Source organism: Sinohyriopsis cumingii, unplaced genomic scaffold, assembly GCF_028554795.1.
Source record: "Sinohyriopsis cumingii isolate HCF-2022 unplaced genomic scaffold, ASM2855479v2 utg003020l, whole genome shotgun sequence".
Taxonomy (NCBI): Eukaryota; Metazoa; Mollusca; class Bivalvia; order Unionida; family Unionidae; genus Sinohyriopsis; species Sinohyriopsis cumingii.
In genome coordinates, this window is record NW_028316368.1 from 31,560 (window position 1) to 51,717 (window position 20,158).

The following is a 20,158-nucleotide window of genomic DNA, read 5'->3' on the forward strand; positions in this document are numbered from 1 at the left end:
TCAACTTACTTCAGCAGCCGCATGGCATTAGTATTGCATTGCATCAGAAAATGATGCAATCAACTGTGGATGATGTGAGCATGATGGTATTATGCAATGTTACATCATTATTCCGGATGTTGCTGCAGTCCTACTGGAGAAATTTACACAGTGAAACATAGAAAATGAGGTATATGAATATCTTCAAAACGAGAGCCAATACAAATTTTTCACGGTTATATTCGTGTTCGGCACACCAAAATACTACAGATTAGGGCCTTTTCAAGTCAGTAATGATTTCACTGTTGACCAGTGATATCCAACCATGTACATACCATTCAACACTAAATATCCAACCATGTACATACGATTCTTCATTAAATATCCAACCATGTACATACCATTCTACACTAAATATCCAACCATGTACATACCATTCTACACTAAATATCCAATCATTACACTAAATATCCAACCACGTATGAGATAGGAATGCTAATATGCATTACATAGTTTGCTTATTTGGGACCAATAATAGCGAATGGACCATTCCTACAGTAACAATTTCACAAAAGAGATTATATTTGTTCAACATTTCAGAAGTGTGCTTTATTAAATGTTTTAAGTGCAGATACGACGACAACAATCCGTCAAAGGAACAGTGTTGCGTCATAAACCACTATCAGCATAGTTGACAACAGAATGTTTGCGTTAACACTTTCTTTACGAAGCCTAGATTTGCCACTTCCATCTGAACAACATCCTTACCGTCAAACATAATCAGGGTAAATCTTCAACAGCATGTATGAATGAAACCCTTTTTCTGCCAGTGTGTATTAATCATACAATTATGTGGTACATTCTTTGAGTAGCAATGTATTCTAAGGATAAAATAATAATAATAATAATAATAATAATAATAATAATAATAATGAGAAGAAGATGAAGAAGAAGAAGAAGAAGAAGAAGAAGAAGAAAAAGAAGAAGAAGAAGAAGAAGAAAAATAATTGATAAGAGTCTATGCTTTTAAAATAAGTTACAGAAACAAGTGAAGACAACAAGCTTTGTAAAATTTAACAAATACTTTATTTCCCTAGCATTCAAAGTGAAAAATGAGAAAAATGAAGTTAAAGTGTTACGAACTAAATCCAAAATTAATCCAAGAATTAAAAAACACAAGACCTATCAATGAAAACTTCTAAATGAATCTCAGTTCAAATCCCGATGAAATTCCAAGATGGAAGACGATGGCGACAATATTAACCTACGAAGTGCAGATGTGTCAACAGTCTTTTGTTGAATCACTGAAAATATTATTCCACTGTTAAATTCCTTATAAATTCAAGTGCATGTCTTTGCCCAAGAATTATTGTAGCAATTATTTTTTTCAGAGATAATAATCCCATGGAATTAAAAAAATTGAAGAAAATAAAATTCAGTCAACTGGTCACAACATGATACAATTTAACGTGTCAGATGTCAAAGAACGACTGGCAATCCTTTATCATTACATCAATTATACGCCTAAGACACAAAACAAATTCCAGAATGGGGGACAAAAGTTAATTCTTCTGGAAGAAAAAAGAAGTTCGTTTGCCAATTGACACACGATACTTGTCATATCGTCCAGGTGTGACCTTTACTCAACTTAATGATTCTTACTCTGGGAAAGATTTAAAAAACATTTTTAAAATTGTTTACCAAAACTGTCACTGATTTTGGAACAAGGTTAGGAACTTGATACAATGTTTCTATTGTGAATTGTTTACGTCGAAAATATAAAAGAATCAGTCAGGTCAAACATAACTGACCTCTGTACTGGACAATATATAATCCCGTAAATAATAATACATTATAATATCATGTAGTGGGATTAAAAAAATTTAAAACAATAAAACAATTAAATAATAATAATAATAATAATAATAATAATAATAATAATAATAATAATAATAATAAAAATAATAACGTTCATCTAGGAAATTAGAAATATGCATCTCCCTCTATTAAAACGTGACATGTTTCCCTTTTTGAGAGATTGAGAATATTGAATGGTATGTTCAGGTATAAAAGAAAACGTGAATTCAATCATATAAGATATGATTAGTATCGATATACCTCGCTACAGGCAGCAAACATCAATCAATGCATTACAAAGAATAACAATATGATTACAGCAATCAGTAAAAATTGTAGTCCTTAGGTCATGCCTCTATTCTCAACGGGGTACCTTTGGTAGCTCATCGGTTACAGGTGCTGCTGCTTCAAACGATTTTGCTGCTGGTATCTGAACTGAAACAATGTATTTGTTTATATTCCAAAAGGTAACTCGTTGGTTCTGTTAATTGACGTTATTCTACATGCATGAACCGATAGTTTATTCACGTGCCAAGAACAAAAATTGTGATGGGATCTGAAACCAATCACACATGTCCTCCACCATTTCAGTTATCAAGTTAGTTATTAGAACATTTGGACTAAAACACTATCATTCAATTATTTTGAATTCGACCATTGGTTTTCTGGATTAAATCATTGGGATACATCAAGTCTGTTAGTAAATCAAACTATTCAGGACTACCGGTACATCAGCACATTCAAGGCGTGGAATTCTTCCGGAATATTCCATAATTCTGTACATCTGATAGAACATTTAGGAATTATTTGGGATTTAATTAAAAGTGCTCTAAGTTAATTATATATTTCCACGTTATATTCTAAGAATAAAAAATATTTTGTCACATTGTAAGAAAATTGTAGGCTTTTTGTTTAATGTTATTTAGTTTAAGACCATAGAGTACGAACAATCTTTTTTCAGACATTCCAATACAATCGTCCTTACGCCAAGCATAAATAAAATGATCATCTTTTTGCAGTCTCAACAGGACCTAGACGTTGAAAGTTTAATTAGTAAATAGCATAGTTTAGATAAATAGCATGAACAGTGCAGCATAACCGATCATTTACCTCTCTTATTTGCCCCTCACTTTTATTGATTATTCCGATTTGCTTGCTATTTTCCCTTAGTAAATTACTAGTGTTTCGTTCTCGTCCTGAACAAGATATTTACGGAACATCTCGACCTCAAGGTACTTATTGTTCCAGACAAACCATTCTAAAAATGTTAGATGCAAGAAGACTAGCTAAGTAGCATACCTAAATCTGTGATGACAATATAATACCATTCCCGTACAAGCATCCTTATACGCACAATTCGCAAATAAGCACGCCTGTACACACAATTCGCATCGAAGAATGCTTCTACACACATTTCACTTCTAAGCATGTTTGTATAAACCATTCATATACAAGCATTCTTGTAGACACGCTTCACATACAATCAATATTGTACACAGTTCGCATATAAGCGTGCATGTACACACATTTGGTAAACAAAAATGCTTGTATACACAATTCACCTATAAACATTCTTGTACACGAAATTAACATATTAGCATGCTGGAGCACACAATTCACATATAAGCATGTTTGGTTACAAAATTCAAGCATAAGCATGCCTGTAAACAGCATTCACATATGAGGAGAAGTTTGCTAGTAGCTACATGGGAGGATTCAGGATATTACATGGGAGGGTCGTTAGGGGATTCAGGATATCCTTTAACAAAATACATCATTATCCTCAAGCTTAATCTACCATTCCACTCGGAAATCAATTTTAATATAGCTCATTGTAAATGAGAAATGTCATTGCTGATGAGTATTTTAGATATGTTTGAATAGACTAGAATGTTGAAGATAAAGGAATGGATTGATTTCGAATAAATAAGAAACTCCAACGTCATGAGACTAACATGGCTGATAATTGATTTTTCCAAAACAATGTTTACTTTACTACATATAATTTCATGACATTTGTCGTGCATACCACATAACCTGCAAATATAAATTGAAATAAAAGGTAATGAACAAGACTCAACCAATTGTTTTCTGTTATTAATGTACTGAATTGTGTGAAAATGTTCTGATACTCTTTGGTAAGGACATTCATTCCATTTAACTGGAAATATTTGGTTATCACATAAGAAAGATGAAACCATATCGAAGCTTAATACAAATATGAGCGATGGATATTTTATTTTGCATCTTTGTTTCCTGTAGGAAAAAGAAGACTTTAAACTTTGGAAAATATATTTTTCTGTTTTAACGCTTATCCATTTCAAGGTGATTATTTCATAACTAAACAAATACTTATTAAACTAAACGAATACTTTTATATCAGTCATATACTTTGTAAAACGCGGTTATTTTGCATAAATTTAGAATTAAAAGGTAGACATGACATTAATTTGAACAACTGCTAAGGTTTATGCCAGTGAGAAACGTCCTATGTACAAGGACATCACTTAACATCCAGCCGGCCGCTTGGATTTAGACATCCAATCTGGTTAGGTCCGTTGTCGGAGGATATGACAGCTATTTCTGCATTTGGTGATGAATGGTCTTCAACAGATGTTGCAAACCTCTCTCTCATCGTTGAGCTAGTCAGCCGTCCTGGCTTCAAACTTCCACGACATATGTTGACCACGCTAAACAGTTTTCGGGCAGGACAGGGTCGTTGTACAGTCAAACGTGTCCGATGGGGCAAGGCCAGTGAATCTTCGTTTATCTGTTAAGCTTTACGGACGATGTCACACACTGTGAACAATTGACAGGCTACGCACCATGATAATGATAACGATGTTAAATGGCTGCGCATGCATTACACACGATAAAAATAAATAAACATTTTTAAAAAGAAACTTCTATACTGAATTAAAAGCATTTCACATGAATATCCACTTGGCACATTAATGTCATATGAAACTAGTATCGCAATATATTGTCTATAATAATTAAAACAAAGGAATTATTCATGTTTGATTATTTTCTTTTTTATGAACAGATGCTTGCAAACAAATGGTGGATGCTTGCCTTTCATGCTAGGAAAATGTGCTGAAGTAATTGTATAACAAATGCATGACCCAACAAATCCCAAAACCAGAACTGCTACATGACCTGAACAGTCTTAATGATGAAATTTATGAGCGTGGAAATAATAATCAACAACAAATTAGACGTGTTTATTTAAACTTATGTGTCATGTCTAGTTACTTTAGTGTGAGAATTCAAGTTTTGCATCACAAGGGGAGATTTCTGGTATTTGAATTAATGTTTAAAGAATAAAAATAAACTGCCTCGATTGCCATCTGTTTCTCTGTTGACTGCCTCTTAACCATTAATTCACGACCTGTTCACCAAAGGCAAGTCAGTATTTACTATATTTGACATTTACACAGTGACTGAAATTTGTCTTTTTGGCATGTCCAGCTGTCATAATAACTAGCTTAGCATTATTTGATTCAACTATTCTTACATGATAAAATGCGTCTGATCAAAGTGTATCAGTTTGTTACAAAACATATATTGAATAAACTAAAAGAGTTATTAGGCATTATAACATTAGGGTAAACAGTATTCAGTAATGTTAAATCTCACTTCAATTTCAATTTATGTTACTCCAGAAGACTGAAAACATATTGCTGTCTGAAATGTATATAATATGAGCATTCTATGCACAACGTTTAGAAAAGTTATATTCTATATTTTGAGTGGACGGGGAGGATATCACAATATCGCTTACTACAGTGGAGAAATAAAATGACATTCAAATCGCTTGTTTTCTGCATTTACCATTAATTCCTGTAAAAAAACAATTCGAGAATCTCCATTTCCGTCACGCCATTTATTTAACATCTTGTTTAGTTTTTCAACGCTTATTTTAAATAAAACACATTCACACGATTGTTTATTGTTTAAATATAGTATATTCTATTAGAATAACATTGTCTGTACTTTATGTTCAATCCAGTATAAATGAGTTTTAGAAATCCTATCGAAATATAAAGACAACCTCGTACAGAAGTAATCCTAATGAGATGTACTTTCCTGTACACAAAAATCATCCTAGCGAGATGCACACAGACATACTCATACACAAAAATTCCATCCTATCGAGATGTACACAGATATACTCATACACTTGAAATCTTAATAAAATGCAAAGACATACTCGTATACAAAATATCATAACGAGATGTACAGGCACACTCGCACATATATTTAAAGAATAAGAGGCTGTTTTTTATTTTTGTGAATGTGTATGTATGTACGTGTATACACACACACACACACATATATATATATATGTGTGTGTGTGTGTGTGTTGTACCCACTATTAATTGCTTTTGATTGGTCTATACAGTTTACTGAAGCATAATAATTTACAAAAATTCAATACAAGTACAAAAACACAGCGTCATTGCACACCTACAGATTGATTATAGTGCACATAAATACAATCTGTTACAGCGAAATCTATTGTGAGAGTGTATTTATATCCTTATGCAAATTTCATACATGCAGTCATGATGATTACTGGAAGAAGCTGCTCCGCCTATTTTTACGTCAACATTGTTGCCGCTTTTTTAAAACAATTTTCTTGACGTGCCCAGCATCCTATGTAGAGCTTCACCATTCAAAAAGTCCTTTTTATAAGGGTGTTTCTCATTTGGCGATATTGTTCTTTGATGGTACATTTATCTGATGCAATTTACATTTGAGACTCTACATCTGTTAAAAGGGTAAGTATAACATCATTTATTTGTGCGTGTGTTGATATATCAAGCTACGAGTAAATAGAAATGATCCCTATTATGTTCCCGGCAATTAACGATGCAGATGTCCAATCAAAGGAGAACGTGAATCATAATTCATAATTCTGTCCAGGTAGGTGTTTTGCACATTATTCTAAGCGATTAAAACAAACATTGTGATTAGGTTTATTTAAGACGACTCTTTTACTCGTCGTTAGAATTACTATTTTTAATGATATGAAACTAATCAGATAACAATCCTCATAACTTTCATCGAGCCACAAATGACTATTTTTCTTGGCGTGGTTGTAATATTGTTTTTGTAGTCTTACAAACTGGCCATATCATTGCATTGTGTAACTTTCATGTCATACATCCATCCATCCATCCATCCATCCATTCATCCATCCATCCATACATACAAACATACATACATGCATGCACGAGTACATTCATGCATACGTTGTACGTACATTAGCGCTTGCGTGTTTTATTTACGTTTCAATTTCTTCGCATAGAAGCGAAATTTACTAAGAAAACTTGATATTGAAAAATGTCAGTTTAGAGTATTAAACAGTCAGGATGATTTTTCTTCTAGGAGTCTAAATGAAACTGTTGCATATGTTCTCATTATTATATAATTAAAGAGATTACTTTACATCTATCCGTTGAACAAGAATAATGGATGGATTGAACAAATTTACGATTACATAGAGGACAGGATGAAGACTTACTTATCAATTTACTTATTTACATTCGACATGAAAATGTACATTTCAATTTGACTATCTTTATTGTAATACAGATTAATATAATTTGAGCATGTGTATGGCGTTTTGCATCATTTGAACGCATTACAGATATGCACACTTGTGAGTTTAAATAACTATATTCTGTGACGATTCGGAAACAAAGTTTTAAAGTAAACCAAAGCTGTGTTCTGGGGATACAGATGCACAGCCCATATAGAAAATTAACGTTCTTGCGATACAGATGTCCAGCCCGTATAACACTCTAAAGTTCTGGCGATAGAGATACCACGCCCATCTAAGACACTATCGTTCAGGCGATACAGATGCCAAGCCCATATCAAAAACTACCATTCTGGCTACACAGATGCCCAGCCCATATAGCAAACTAAGGAAACTGATGTTGAAACATAATTCAAAGTCAAACCAAAATATATCTCAGTTTGATGCGTGGAACCTCACCAAAATCGTTTTATATCACACAGAATAGCAGACATTGATTCAGATCACGGAATACTTTGCAAATATGGAAAGTAATTCTTAATTTAAGAACAGTGCTTTAACACAATAAATTCAAAATATGAGCTATATATTTTATTTACTGAGTGGGTTGGTTGTCGGTTTATGGAATGCATGCAAAGTATTAGAGCATACTGCATTCTTAGGCACTAATTACACTATTTCTTCTCAAAATATTAAAATTAGTTTATCAAATCCTGCAAACATAGTTGCGCCATGCTCAGTTAATTTCATAATTTCATGTCTTAAGTATATCATATATAAGTTGAATCTTACCAAAAAGATTGTGAACTATCAATGCAAAAAAATGTAAAATAATATACGAGTGTTTCCGCCGTAATGTGCCTAAGTCTGGAGTCGTGATGTGCCTTAGTATGGTGGTCGTGATGTGCCTTAGTCTGGCAGTCGTGATATTCCTTAGTCTTGGAGTCGTAATGTGCCTTGATCTAGGAGTCGTGATGTAATATAGTCTGGGAGTCGTGATGTGCCTTAGTCTGGGGGTAGTGATGAACTTTAATCTGGGGGTCGTAATATGTCTTAGTCTTGGAATCGTGATGTGCTAACATTCTAGATGTTACAAGATGATATAATCAAAAAGTCTCAAATTGCCATCACAATAGTCCCTTGAATAGTAATATAGTCCGAAGCATTAATGATCATTTATTAAATCCAATAAAAATAATCCTCTCAAATTAAAAATTGAACAGAACTAAACGACCGACTCCACTTGAAATGTTAAAACAGGAATAAACATTTCTGATGTAAAGAGTCTTAATATAAAAACCTTAGTCACAATCAGAGGCCAATGTTAAAGGTCAGAAATTCCAGAAAATTATATATTGTAAACAAGGTCATATCATTCACTCAAATTTTATTAAAGAACATGGCAAATATCAAATAGACAATGAACAATGCAAAATATACATGTGACAGTACATCTGCAATTAGATTATCCTTTCCCTTCGTGTGCCTAATGTCAGTGTTGTGTTCGTGCAAAATCAAACGACCTTAACAATCTCTGATATTTTGTTTTGTTTTTCATTTTGTTAATGAAAAACAGGGGATTGGGATCACTGAATACAATATTCGGAGAAGGAACTCAATTCGCATACTCTTCAAAGTGGCAAATCCAGTATCAAAGCCAAATATTGCTTCCGAATTGTGGAATAATTTATAAGGTGCTTGTTTAGGTTTTTGATAAAAAATATAGCACAGCGGACGTTCCATCCCATTTTTGTCTTCTTGAATGAATACTCCACTAACTCTTACATCACTTGCATCAGCACGTTTTAACTTACTGATTGTAATCTGTAGCGGCAAATCGTGCACCTTTAATTCCAGAATTAAAATGTATTAGAAGATTCCTGATATTTATTCACACCAATGAAACTTAGTTTTCTTACTCAACAAATTGGTTAGAGGAACTTCAGTCAGGGACAAATTTGATAATATCCAGCCATTCCCCAAATTACATCAGTTGCTTTTACTGATAGGCATGAAATGCTGAGTTATCATGGACCTTATTTTATATTGGCTTAACTTGACCGTGTATCACAAAATGTTTCAAAAGCTATAACAAAAACACGGCAAAACTCACTTTTACCTACAATAATTGTCATGTTTGCAAGCATTAGTCGTTCAATGAATTTCCAAACGTTTTTCAAGTGATTTTTCCAGATGGCTTCATAGATGACTACGTCATTGATATAAGCGTCACAATTATATAGACCAGACGTTATCATGTTCATGAAGCTCTGGAAAGCTAAAGTAAGACATCTCATACCAAAAGGCATCCTTTTATATTGATAATGTCCATCTAGGGTCACAAATATCCTTGGCCCATCTAAAGAGTGGAATTAGATACAATCCTTTCAAAAGGTCTAACCCGGTATCATAGTTTGCATGTCCATCTTTGTCAGTGCAATAATCGATTTTAGACATTGAAAATTATTCTACTTTGGTGACGCTGTTCACTTTTCTAGTGTCGGTGCGCATTGTAAAAGTATTATGAGATTTTGGCACTATACTACATGGAGAACTGCAAATACATTGACATAGTTCTATGAAATCATTCTCCAGCAAATAATGAATTTTTATTCAGACATTCCTTTTAAGATGATTCATTCTGTAAATAAGATGTTGGATAGATGTAGAATCTACAATGTTAGAGATATGGTAGATTTTATTGTTCGTGTTGGCACATATGGAAGTGTCCATATTTATATTAGAGCCATTTTCGTATGGATATTGATGTGAGAGTTTGTTTCAAATTATTTATATTTCTGAATTTGGAAGATCGTTTAACTATAGTCAAATTGCATTGCATCGTTTAAATACTCACTGTGTGAGACAGGTACAAATAAACTGAGTGATAGCATAAATATCTCTGTCAACATATTCCAATGACATATTTACAAATTATGTATGTTTTAGACTCTTATGAGATTTAATAATATAATTTAATTGGCTTAATTTATTTCATCTGTATTAGAGCCATGCTACATAGCCTGAAGAAGGTTTTGAGGTTTGGGGCAAGAAAGCCAGAACTCTATTACCAGGCCGAAAATTCTCGTCCTTTGCGTTGCTGTCATAACTTAATTTTGTTTCTGATTTGGCTAGACAGAGTGAATATTAGTACTTGCCACTTCACAAGTCTTTGGAAACTGATATTTGAACTGAGAGGCGTCGTCAGTGAGATTAATCTTTGAGTTTTCTATTGCAGGAAGTTTCTACTTTAATATTGTCATTGCTCCACAGACAGTATGTCCAATAACTATTACAACAAGGACTAAAACCTAATGTTTATTGAAAAAAATTTAATTCCGTAACGAACAATAGAGGAATACCTTCAACTCAATCATTTGATGTATCAAAGCGATATGACAGAATGATATTTTCCAAAGTTTGATGAAATCTCTCTAAAGTCTTTTGACTTTTATGTTGAAATGCAGAAGACTTAAACTGTTAAATGCCGTAAATATGCAAATATACTGGAAAATATCGGACATGCAAATTTACCCTTGATAATGTTGGTCGGATTTAGGAAGGCCCTGAATTAGAGGTTTTAGTATGGTTTCAGTTGCAATATTCCTCCACGGAATCGCCTCTGAAAATTATGTGGTTGTACACGTTATGGTCAACAAGCATAGGTTGCCTAACGTGGTATTAGGTAAGAGATCGATCTGTTATTTGGTTTGTGAAATGCAAGGATATGTTGCATATAAGCAAAGGAGGTCAATAGCCTTGAGTAAGACTTTCCTGTCTATATGACTTAGGTTATGAGCAACAGTTTGAAAACACAATGACTACACGTAACCAGCCGGTGCATCAGATGGTCTATAATTTCTCATAATGACCCCCATTTTAACAAAATAACCAACTGATACATGTTAGGTTGCAATTTCTCTAATAGCCCTATGCAACATACATAAACACTTCCGGATCATATTCCCTTCCGATAACGAGAGACTGTTTTTTATTACAATGATTAGAATAAAAAGTATTTTAGTACTATGATTAGAATAAAGAAAATGAGTAGTAAAGATAGAATCAGTTTGATCAATTGATTGATCAATAAAAGGAGCAAAGAAGACGGAAAAACAAATGTGTCAACTAAAGGAATAATTTCCTAAGCTACATCATGTTCGAGACTATTTTAGTCACAGTCATTGGTGACACTCAATGATAAACTGCTCAAATTTGATGTTTAATGGAAAGAAACAAAAGGGAATATTTATAATTACTGGCAGAAGACTGTATCTGCATAAATAAGGTCCCTGTATGTGGTCATCTAGGTTTGTTGTGCTATGTAGGCTAATATGGGATTTTATTGGGCGTGGCCAATCTAGCACCTGAAAAGTGAGATTCCGCCATTAAGGGGTCTCAAAACTAATTGTTTGCTACCTGTCTTGTACACTTGCAGTTTGTAACTGGCTATGATTGCTTAAAACATTGAGTCACTGCTCTGTAGAGTTTGACAATGTTCCGCATGTTTGAATACGTGTATACGCATGTTTGAATACGTGTATGTGCATGTTTGAATACGTGTATATTCATGTTTGGATACGTGCATATTCATGTTTGAATACGTGTATATGCGTGTTTGAATATGTGTATATGCATGTTTGAATATGTGTATATGCGTGTTTGAATATGTGTATATGCATGTTTGAATACGTGTATAAACATGTTTGAATACGTTTACATGCATGTTTGAATACGTGTATATGCGTGTTTGAATACGTGTATATGCATGTTTGAATACGTGTATATACATAATTGAATATGTGTATATGCATGTTTGAATACGTGTATGTGCATGTTTGAATACATGTATATGCGTGTTTGAATACGTGTATATGCATGTTTGAATACGTGTATATGCGTGTTTGAATACGTGTATATGCATGTTTGAATACGTGTATATACATAATTGAATATGTGTATATGCATGTTTGAATATGCGTTTATGCATGTTTGAATACGCGTATATGCATGTTTGAATACGTGTATGTGCATGTTTGAATACGTGTATATGCGTATTTGAATACGTGTATATGCATGTTTGAATACGTGTATATGCATGTTTGAATACGCCTATATGCATGTTTGAATACGTGTATGTGCATGTTTGAATACGTGTATATGCATGTTTGAATATGTGTATATGCTTCTGACATGTATGCGTATTTGAGATTTAGTTTAACTTATACTTTATCAACAGTTTCATTTATACTATTAAGATTGTTTTAGGTGGGTTCGCAGAAAGTCAGATGTTATTTGGGCACTATTTACTGCCGTGGTTTTATTCTGCGTCCATTTCACGTTTTGGGCTCATATCTGGAAATTAACCTTAACAATTATCTGCTCTGATTATTTGGTTAACTTCATCTGACAACATTTACAATATATATATATATATATATATATATATATATATATATATATATATATATATATATATATATATATATATATATATATATATATATATATATATTATTACCTTTGATGATTATCAAGGATCTTTAATGAACGAGAAGTGACTTGTATTGTTTCCGTATCATCATTTTGCTCATCAGCTGCACCAATATTTGTACTTCATGAACATGATGTATTCATTCATATTGAAAATATTTATTTTTATATTATGATGTCTTTAGAGGCATTCCATCCATATTTAGTAATGTTGCACTGTTGACATTTCCTTCTACCTTCATATATTACATGTTGCAAACAAAATATTTTTATTTAGCTTAGGAACCGTCATCTGAAAACTGTGTTCAGGTTTAATCATCTCTATTGTTTATGAGATATCGTAATGTGTGGTAGTCTCATTTTAATCTAACGTGGTATCTTTCATATCTGTGGCGAGTTGCTTTTAACTGTGTTTTCTACTTCTTTTGATATGTTATGATCTATTATTGACAAAATCTTGTAAGCGTAATGTACATTAACGTTCCTCACAAACGTGAAGAATATTACTTGATCATAAAATGATGACATCACTGCTTCCATTTATGATAGTTTGCTTTTTCTTGGATACATTATTCTTTCATGCTTTCATTTATTTTGTACTGCATAGAAACATATTGAACAACATTATTTCCAAGAATGTTCAAATAATGATCTACGCTTTTGTTACAAATGCAAAATCGTTTGCTCTTAATCTCTGCTCGAACTGCCTGATCTTAGTGAATCTTGTAAAATTGTTATCTGCTGCAGCCAAATCAATAATGATTTGCTCAAGTATACCAATATGTGAGTTGTTTATATCGTTCCGGAGAATATAATAATAGATGCTGAAAAGCATTATTTACTAACATGCATTTAACAATATATACAGAAAATGAATGCATTAGTTGGATAAGAACAGCTAATAGATTAAACTCGCTGCATCTAAACAAATAGTTTACCTATGAAATGAGATTACCACCATATCTAACGATTGACGTATTCTTCAGACTGCCAAATTAGTTCTTACCTCGAATAATTACTTCTTTAAGAGCTTACGATAGAAAGACTGACGAAATCTTAGTCAATATTTCAAGCACTAATGTTTATTGTGAGGCTTACAGTTCATTATTTCATTTTCTGCTTGATCTCGTTAGTACTATAACTAGCGTCTAATTCTGTTAACATTAAGTATACTTAGATTTTAAAAAAATATTAAGCCGTTAAAGACTTAAACTTCTTATGCCAAGACATCTCATGAATACCATATTAGTAAGATAAGAACACGTACAATCAAAATAATTCTCTCCTTAATATGTAGGAGGGGGGAGGGGTTGGCAGTGCAGTTGTGATCATCCGTAGAAAGCAAGACAAATAAAAACAAGAGTTAGCGCTAGGAACGCCACTTGCAAGTCCAGTTTTCGTTCCAACATCTGCAGAAACAAACAAAAATGATAAGGCTAATAATTAACATAAAATACTATAGAAAATAATCAAGGAGTGTATTTCAAAAGAACGGTATCATCACATAATCAGCTATTACACACACAGACACACACAAACACACACATATATGCATATAAATATAGATATAGATATGTAGGTGGATAAATAGATATAATGATATAACATGGGGCTCTTTGGTGCTTTCTCAATACAACTAACTTAAGTCTGGAAAATACTCTAAACGAACGACAATTTGTTTGTTCATGATGGGCAAATTACCTTGATTCTGCATAGACAAACTACGTTCATTCCGCATGGAGAAACTACTTTCATTCCACGTGACAAACTACCTTCTGTCTGCATGGACATACTACCTTGATTCCGCGTGACAAACTACCTTCAGTCCGCATGGACAAACTGTCTTCATCCTGCGTGACGAACTACCTTCATTCCGCATGGACAAACTACCTTAATTCAGCATGACAAACTACCTTCATCCAGTGTGTCGTCAATGCATCTCTTATTACTGCCGATTTTAAGGGTTATTGTTCGCATCAATTAGTGTTAACCTTTGTAAGGAAACTCTTCTGGTGTAAAGATAAGTACTTGCATTGACTAATCGAATATCATATCCATGTTTAATAGTTAACAAGTAATCGTGACAAAAGTAAACGTTTCACTGAGTGTATTCAACGCTAAAATTGCATTAGCAAAGTAATGTCGTTCATAGTCAGTCAGATTCGAAATTATGCACATTATATAGTATACATTCAGGACACAATATGTCCCCTTCCAGCATTAACAATTAATATACGATGGATAATCGTGGTGGACTTTTCAGGGAATAATGTTTACCTATCACGTATTCATGTTCCCAGATTGACTGAATATAGGGTTCTCCAAAAGAACCCATATAAATGCAACCTTTTGAGAGTGCTTCTTTCACATAGAGATGCGGGTTCCTTTATATCAAAATTGTCTTATTAATGTTATTTCGTTTCAGAAGATTTCGTGCTGGTCTGGTTTGATTTTGTCCAGAGATTATCATTGATGGAAAGCATTGTCAAGTCTTCCGACGAAAATAAAACCATGAAAAGGTCGACTGACATGAATGTGCGATGAACACATTTACAGAGGTCTAGATCCTATCCTGAAGGAATGTCCATTGGTAATATTAACGCTATGGATAATTTGATGAATGTGCTTGTGTCAACGGTTGCGGTACGATGGTGTTTTCGAAACATCCTAGTGGTCATTGTCTTTCTTGGAATATCATTCATAATTATGAGCTTCCATCACTTCTCGACCGTAAATCACCACGGTATCGTCCGACCAAGAATTATCGATTTTCACAGACAAGGTGGGTCAACATATAGGCCATACCGTATCCAAAGCGACGATGAATACTATACCATAAATCATAAAGGTGAGATACAAAATGGCTCTGAAAATCTTAAATTTAATCTCACCACGATTGATGGAGTCAACATTGATGGAGTCTACAAAACAGGATCAGGTCATACCAAAACTCTATATCCTTTAACATTAGACGCACCATATTTGTTGTCAAATCCAACCTTATGCAAGTCAGCGGTGAATCTATCAGCTCTTGTGATAGTTCACACTGCACCGAGTCATTTTGAGAGGCGTGATGTCATGAGAAAAACATGGACTAATAATTCATATTTTCGTCACTTAGGGTCTGTCAGGATTTTGTTTCTGCTTGGCACGGTTCTTGATAATGCAACGCAAATACAAATTGAGAATGAATTTATAAAGCATGGCGATCTTGTACAAGGAAATTTTATTGATGCTTATAGAAACCTTACACATAAGGGGGTCATGGGATACAAGTGGATATCAGAGAACTGCATGAATGCTAAGATGATTGTCAAGGTTGATGATGATGTAGTTGTGGATACATACAAATTGCTAAAAGAATATATTCCAAAACTTTCTGGTAGAACACGATACATTCTTTGTAACTATATTTTTGATCGCACGATGCCAATCATAAGAGACAAGAGAAATAAATGGTACGTCGATTCTGATTTTTTCAGGGGATACCAGTTTTATCCACAATATTGCAGTGGGTTCGGTGTAATTTTATCTACTGATATTATCCGTTTTCTCTACAGGGCTGCGTATTTAACACCGTTTTTCTGGGTTGATGACGTTTATCTCTATGGAATGTTACCATCGAAGGTCAAACATATAACCTATATCTCACTTGCCGGGAATTTTTCTTTGGATTTTAAAGAAGGACTGGAATGTATTGAACATAGCATAAATCCGTGTCCCTTTCTGATATCTGGTGGGGAAAATTTAGAAGAAGTCGTAAAGTTGTGGGATGCGATGGGGAAAGCATATGAACGAACTTTAAATGTACAGTTTAAATTGTCAAATACACCATATGAAATGAATGCCGCAAATAAAACAGAGTGGCAAAGGCAAAATGAAAAATAGCCTTAGTGATAGACATTGGATGCCACAACTTAGCATTATATTAATAATAGAGGAACGACTTAAAAGCTGCAGCGAAAACGATCATAGTAACCTTGATGTAAATAAGACAGCTGGCGAAAAGGAGCAAATAAAACAGCTAAATATTTGTCGCAGAATAGAAACCGAGTGGGTTTTTGGACTAATTGAATACGACAAGGAAAATGTGTGAAAGATGGAAATTTATAAAATGAATTGATAAAGAAAAAGATATGGTTTAAAAAATACAATGATTCTCTGAAGCTGTTAACATACGACTGACCCAATCACTCTACACAAACATTCACACATTGAAAATAAACCAAATATATGAATTCAATATGAAATACAGATCCAAGAAACCTGCAGATACGTTTCACACAGTATCATATACTACACGAGAGATTCACATAATCTCAAATATGGACTCCGATAAAGATTCAAAATAATGTCATAAACTATAACAGACATTCACATAATCTCTTGGAACACAACAAAGATTCAAAATAATCTTATTAACATAAAAATGCACCCAATTTTTGGAACAACAATTGAACCAAACGTATGCTTCTAGACCCTTGTACAGTCGTACGATTCCTTGGGTTATCCCATGCTCTTATCGGCCGCTCGCACCCTTCGTGGATCCACCACATGTACAGTCATACGTATACACAAGTACAGCCAGCATACAGCCCCCTTTTGAATTAGCTACGTCTACGTCCGTGGCTCAGACATACGTACATACATACGTATCGACAGCACGCAGCCTTAAATGCTTTAGAAACTCCAGACAGCTCTAAACAGTTTCAGATAGCTCTAGACAGTTCTAGTCAACTCTAGGCAGCTCTAGTCATAGTCACAGTCAGCTACAATAAAACCAAACTGCTCATAATAATAGATTCTGTAAAAACTCTAGATATATGCTAATACATTAACCTCTAATAGTGACTTGTAATTCAAAGTTCAAATCTGCGGTGTAATAAATGCATTATTACGCGATAAGACATTACAAACCGAATAAGCTTCTCATATCAAATGAAATATAAATTGAACACTTACCCCTATGGCTGGAGAACAATGGAGAGCGTACACTCCTTGACGTGATCCAAAACGACCAGTGTCGGTTTAGAAATTGATCTTACTTGAATCCATAGGAGAGTGATCAAAAGTCAGGGTAAAATACCCGTGCATATCATATTTTTAATGTCCCTCGTCGCAAGTAATTTCCGGCGATGTACATATTAATACAGTCACTTACCTGGAAAAACACTTATTCACCCTAGACAACGTTGTACGTATGTACAACGAAAAATAGTCCAAAGGCAAAACTAAGTTATTATTTTGCCTAACTCTGTGACAATGTTTAAAACATGTTCCTGGAAAAAGAACTTTCAAATGCAGATAGGGACGCTTGATGTGGGTGAAACTAAGTTAGGAACATAATGTATGTGAATGAAACGGGAATATTATAGCGACATAGTTGAAGTGCGGATGCATAATGAAAAATATCCTTTTGTCAACGAAGTGTTCATTCAAATCTTGATATCATTTTTTGGAAGTCAGTGATTCGAGATTCTAGTTGCGTTCAAATAATGTTAGAGGAATCATGATATTTATTCATTGTAATAGCAAAGTGATCATCTTGGACCAAAACTCTACTTTGGGATTATTGTCAAATTAAATACAGTTTTCATTATATCATCGTCATCCACGAAAATTATTAGGTATAAGTATGGAGGCATATTCAAGATTATCGGTACATCAGCATGGTCAAAACTATACTTCTGGACGTGTAGTTGAAATTTAAAATTATTTGCAATTTAAATTTCCACCTTTGTATTTTAAGGAAATAAATTGTTGGTTGAACTTTACAAAACTTGTGTTTATTTCCTTCTGTTACATAGTTTAGCAACATAAGTTAATTATAAATTATCATTGATTAAACGGAACACAATGACCTTTATGTACAAATCTTTAGAAAAGACTGATAAAAGGTTGCACATTTTAAGAGAAAACAATCTGTTTCGTACATATAATTTGGAGATAATGAAACACAGAGCGCTCCGCCATTGTTTGTAGCTTTCAACTACCGATCATAAGATTAGTTTTAAGTTGTTGAAAATCAATAAAGTTAGAAAAGAATTGTTCAAAAATATTTAATATAATTGAGATGTGAGCATACTGTATTTTATCGGATAGACGTTACCATGGCAACGACAATAAATGATGTGGGTGTCACGGAATTGTGTATGATTTATATCAATATGTATATCTGATCAAAAGTGTTTTCGGGTTTCTTTGCCACGTACAGCGTCACCCGAGGGTGGTGTATTTTTTTCGGCTCTAGTTATTAAAAAATACTGAGCGCGACTCAACTCATGCTGCATGTGCAATTGCCTGCAGTCAAAACCTAAGTACCTAGCTGAGCATATCTGTAGGGTGGTGTATTTTTTTCGGCTCTAGTTATTAAAAAATACTGAGCGCGACTCAACTCATGCTGCATGTGCAATTGCCTGCAGTCAAAACCTAAGTACCTAGCTGAGCATATCAGCTAGTATACATATAGAGCAAATTCTCTATAAATAAATTAAACTACGACGCGTCTTGTCAGAAAACTTACTTCTTTACTGGAGCAAATCTTGAAAGTGAGGACTCTCGATTGATCATTCAACGGACTGAGAGGGGCCGGCAATGCGTGGGCGCTTCTTTGACCATTGATTAGTTGACTAGAGCGGGTGGAACCGGAGATACATCTTGGACGTCAAATGGGCGCCACGATAGTTATGTATATATATATATATAAAAGACATCTTAAACAAGACGCCAATCAAGTTGTACAAATAGGTGATAAGTAGTATTAATGATGTCAAATCAGCGAACAATGTATGTCCTTACCTAGAAAGAATTTAGTTCGCTCATTGTGTGATGTCAATTTTTCCGTCCAATTACTTATGTAACTCTACAATTTTAGAAACAGTTTGTGTTGAGGAGGCCGATCCCAGAGTCTTTTTGAATTTCAATATTGATATACAGAAGGAAGCGATTAACACATTTATACACCTAATTTACAAAGTGCAGGTAAGGGAATGTGTGATAATGTTTAGGAATGGACTGAAGACTGGGAAATACAGCGCAAAATAAGTTGTTAAACTCTCATGATTATATAGATACCTGAAGCGACAACGACAAACTTACAAGCATTTGATCTGAAAATACTAATTGTATTACACTGGACAACAAATTTTTACAAAAGTCATGTTACTGAAATAAAATTAGTCAATTCTTATCAATTTTTATGTGCTGAACACGAATATGACAGTCAAATTGCAAAATTGGCTCTAGTTTTTTTGTAATCTGCAAGAAATTAATGTTTACATA

At 33.8% G+C, this 20,158-nt stretch overlaps 1 protein-coding gene across 1 annotated transcript; it reads left to right on the plus strand.

The window, feature by feature from the left end:
* The first annotated feature begins 6,420 nt into the window (after positions 1-6,420).
* On the plus strand, positions 6,421-18,781 carry LOC149769926 (beta-1,3-galactosyltransferase 2-like). Its single transcript, XM_089949647.1, has 2 exons — positions 6,421-6,620; positions 15,303-18,781. The coding sequence occupies exon 2, from the start codon at positions 15,458-15,460 to the stop codon at positions 16,763-16,765; it is 1,308 nt and encodes a 435-aa protein (XP_089805773.1). The 5' UTR covers positions 6,421-6,620; positions 15,303-15,457; the 3' UTR covers positions 16,766-18,781.
* The last annotated feature ends 1,377 nt before the right edge of the window (positions 18,782-20,158 follow it).